This window comes from Danio rerio, chromosome 17, assembly GCF_049306965.1.
Source record: "Danio rerio strain Tuebingen ecotype United States chromosome 17, GRCz12tu, whole genome shotgun sequence".
Taxonomy (NCBI): Eukaryota; Metazoa; Chordata; class Actinopteri; order Cypriniformes; family Danionidae; genus Danio; species Danio rerio.
Genome location: NC_133192.1, coordinates 38,440,461 through 38,444,955, shown reverse-complemented (window position 1 = coordinate 38,444,955; position 4,495 = coordinate 38,440,461). Strand labels below are relative to the sequence as shown.

Here is a 4,495-nt window from a genome sequence, read left to right as displayed (position 1 = left end):
GAAGAAAAGATAAAAGGCAAAGACAAGAGATTAAATTAATTAATCCAATAAACAAATAATTAATGGCTCCTTCAAGCCTGCCCAGGTCGTTTTATACTAATACTACTCATGATAAAAGACAGATTAATCAGCATACTCCAAAAACAACTAACTTTTTTTTTTTTTAACGTCATCACATTGCTTGCTTGGCTTCCATGGCTTACTGAGAGCTCATTTGTGATTCACTGTTAAACGCTTCTGAGGAGACAGCTTACACTTATTGCAGGTGTTTGCATGGCATTAAGCATTCAAGCTGTAATGGTATAAAATTAGGCCTCGCATCAGATTCGCAGACATTAAAAGGGTCTTCAATCTGGAAGTCCAAATCCCAGCGAAAACATCAGCATGTTGATATCCATGTCAGTTTCTAGTTCATTGGCCCCCTGCTTAAAAATGTCCCCAATTTTAGTGGCTGCTGTTGGAGGTTTTTACAGCATGATAACCAAATCAATATCCCCCAGGACTACACATAGAAAAAGCAGGGTTGAAGGAAACATGGGCTGATTGTAGGGGTGGGAAAAACTGAATTCTGGGAAATATCAAACGTGCCTTTTCACACAACGCTACAGCTTTGCAGTGATCCTTCCCTGTCACCTTCATATGGGCTTGATGGTTCGATATCTCTCCCTCAGCCCTTTTCTGATGCGTCTTTGACGTATTACTCACCTCCTGCGGTAGACGTGTCATTCTCAGTTACTCTGTGATCTCTCACACTGCATGCCAAGTGACAGATAATATGACTTATGAGCAGAAGGTGAATCAATATGGTTAGAAGTAGGTCTCAATTCACTTGGGTTGGTCAGTTTAACTCTGTTGCTCTTGAACTCGGTTGTTTGTACAGTGAGCACTTGACCTCAGTGTATATATTCCCACCGCTTGGTCTCATTTCGTAATGCTCAGTGAGTGGAAACGATGATTTCTCGCCAACATTCGTATTTCAGGAACATGGGCAATGAGAGTGATATTAATAATAGATTTAAGTACATGGATCTCTCATTAATAGGCCTGCATTCATTATTTAAGCGTGAGGTAAGCATGCACTTTTGTAAGTAACTCATACTGCTTAATCAACCAGAAGACAGGAAGAAAGACGTGTACTGGATGGGAGCACGAGAAAATGGATTACCCAACTTATTTATTAAGTTTAGGATCAGTCAGCAGCTATAGGCAGTGATCACATGAGAGAAATTTAATTGTACATTTGATTAAGAATAAAGACAATGAAGCTTTTTTACACTTTTTTTTTGCATTATTCATTAGCAACTGGTTGACCACAAGCTGTCAAAGCACTATAACAGACTCCAAAGTTATTGTACTTGTTCTGTTTTGAAGGAGTTGCCTGCGACTTTGTTCAACCAGGCTCACGTAAAGACACGGATCTCTGGAATACTTGATTCTGATTGCTCAGTCAGATTGACCATTGTTTTTCTAGCTCTGCTATTCTACTATTAACTTAATTATGCCTTTATTTATTTAAATTTTTGCCTGGTCAATTATTTACGTAGCTTTGTAAGAAATTATGTTTGCAGTCAGATTATCTAGGCTTAGGATTAAGATAAAGTATGATTTGTAGGACATCAATTCTATGCTAATGTAACCTCTTTAGGGAAAAAAGGCTGCACACACTTACTTAAATAAATTGCTTTTTTTAATAGTAAAAGTGTAACCATATATATATATTTTTTGGTTGATGAATTCATTTTTATGTGTAACCACAGTTTTACTTCAAAATCCGTGTTTGAATTGTTGTTAGTTTGGTTCAATTTGCATTGCAAAACCCAGATTCATGTTCGAAAGGGGACCATTTACTTGATAAAATCGTTTGCAATGTGTAATGTGCAGTCACAATGTTGTTTTACACTTAATAATTTACCCTGTATGTAAATGCCTCATAAATCTAGATTTATTCACTTTACTACAATGTTTCAGATTTTATTATATATATATATATATATATATATATATATATATATATATATATATATATATATATATATATATATATATATATATATACAAGGAGAGGGAGAGAGTTTAGATGCAGGAACCTCTACATGCCGCTTGATATTTTATTCTAAAATGAGCTTTTTTCTCCAACTCTTGCGTGTTAACATAAACATGGGAGGCTGAGAAAATGCAAATTTTAGGAGAAAATGTCATCATTTTTTTTTATTGAATTTTTTTTTGCATCTGAACTCTTCATACACACACACACACACACACACACACATATATATATATATATATATATATATATATATATATATATATATATATATATATATATATATATATATATATATATATATATATATATATATATTAAGGTTTTTATCCCTGGATTTTTTTACTGATTAGAAACAAACCAAGCCATCGTTAGCTATTCGAAAGTGTCACTTTTTTAACTAGTAACAGACTCCGGGTTTTTCTAAGCAGTTATTGGTGTGACCAAGGGTGTGTGTGTCTGTGACAGAGAACAAGAGAGGGCGGGAGCGCGCGCGCGGGTGTGTGTTTCTGGTTGTGCGTGATAACCTGCGTCTGCTGCGGCTCTCAGTGTTAATAGGCAGAAGCATAATTACAAGCAATGCAGCTATTAGATTAATTAGAATAGAAAAAATGTAATGTAAATAATTTTATCCAGTCGCCTGTCATTCATATTATTTGTTTCCTTTTTTTGCTCTGTCCATAAATTAATGTGGCAAAGTGATACAGGACTTTAATGAGCTGGAACTGCTTCAGCTCTGCAGGTACAGAGCAACAATCAACACCTTAGATGGACGTCTGTCAGCCAATGAGAATCAAGCATTCAACAGTGCCGTGATATCACTTGCGATAATGATAATGACTGACTGATCATTATCCCTTATGGGTCTACTTATTTTTCCTATCGTCTGCAACATCTAAAACTTATGACTTTATGAAAAGCCTTTTTAAAGTCATCATTAGACATGGTGTATATTATAGGATTGATGAGTGAGTTGACGTAGCCAAGCCAAGTGAAAAAGTCAAAGAGTTCTGGGGAAAAGCAAGACGAACAGAGGGGAATCAACAGTGTGTAAATGAAAAACGGCAGCCAGCACACAATATAAGCTCCTAATATAATGCCCAGGGTTTTGGTGGCTTTCCTCTCGCGCGCAGCCGATATTCTCTTTTTCTCCAGAAGTGAATCGGACACAGTTACTCTAATTTGATTGTCACTGCCCAGAGACCCGCTGTCCGAGCAAAGGTCCTGCCTTCCGCAATGCAAAGGCGAAGTCGAAGCCACCGAAGCGGGCGAATTAGTGCTCAGATGTGCAGAGGTGAGTCTTTTGCCCGGTTTTTTGGGCGACTGCTTCAAAATGCGCTTCCTCGCCTCCACGTAAATCCTCCCGTACAGGGCGATGAGCAGCAGCGTAGGGATGTAGAAAGCCCCAAAAGTGGAGTAGATGGTGTAAAAGATGTGATCCGTGTTGACCGAGCAGGTGGTCAGCTCCCCTGCCTTTACCTGTCGCCAGAAGAAAGGCGGCAGGGAGATGGAGATGGCGATGATCCAGGCGGTCGCCACCATCCCCGCGGCGCGCGCCTGGGTGCGTTTCTTGGCGTACTCGACCGCGTCCGTTATTGCCCAGTATCGATCCAAGGCGATTACGCAGAGGTGAAGTATGGACGCGGTGCAACAGGTTATGTCTGAGGACAGCCAGATGTCGCAGATGACCTGGCCGAGGGTCCACTCGCGAGTGACCGTGTACAGCACGCAAATGGGCATCACGAGCACCGACACCAGAAGGTCCGTGACGGCCAGCGACGCGATCAGAAAGTTCGCCGGTGTCTGGAGCTTTCTGGACTGGGAAATGGTGGCAATGACAAACGCATTGCTTAATATTGTTGCGAGAGTGATGAGACCCAGAACTGACGACAAGGTGACTTGGAAAGCGAAACTTTCTTGCTTTTCGTCCGTTTTAGGTGTCAAAGTCACATTGGTGCCGGTCGAGCTGTTCAAGACCTCGAAATGGGCAGGTGTCGGCTTGAAATAACCGCTGCGCTCCATCCCAGAAGCAAACATGCGTTTTCATATTTTGAAGATAAAGCAGTATTTTCTTCTCTTCATGATTTCCTTCAGCTCCAGCATCAGCTGCGGACAGACGCTTGGGGACGCTTCTGTTCTGTGACTGGCATAGAAATCTTTCTGTTTCATTCTAACACTCAAACTTGGATCTTCAAGCAAAATAATACTCAGCTTCGAATAAAACAGCTGACAAACTGCACAAAATAAAACATCCCTGAAGTTGTGTGAGAACATCCCTGCGACCCTCCTCAGTGTGATCCTCCTGCTTCAGGTCCACAAACGGCTCATCTTTAAAAGGTAGATACTTTGCCTGCAAGCAGCCGCAATTTTTCATAGGTTTCACTGATAGGCGGTCGCAGGGTCCTTGCTTTTTATAGGGCTCTGATGCAAAAGTTGCAGCTTTGATAACCA

The 4,495-nt window shown here is 40.3% G+C and overlaps 1 protein-coding gene across 1 annotated transcript; it reads right to left on the bottom strand.

Annotated features, from left to right (window-relative positions):
- Window positions 1-2,837: 2,837 nt before the first annotated feature.
- Window positions 2,838-4,162, bottom strand: htr1b (5-hydroxytryptamine (serotonin) receptor 1B). The gene is given in 1 exon segment (NM_001128709.1): window positions 2,838-4,162. A coding segment is annotated over 1 exon segment (1,143 nt). The 5' UTR covers window positions 4,067-4,162; the 3' UTR covers window positions 2,838-2,923.
- Between the last annotated feature and the right edge of the window lie 333 nt (window positions 4,163-4,495).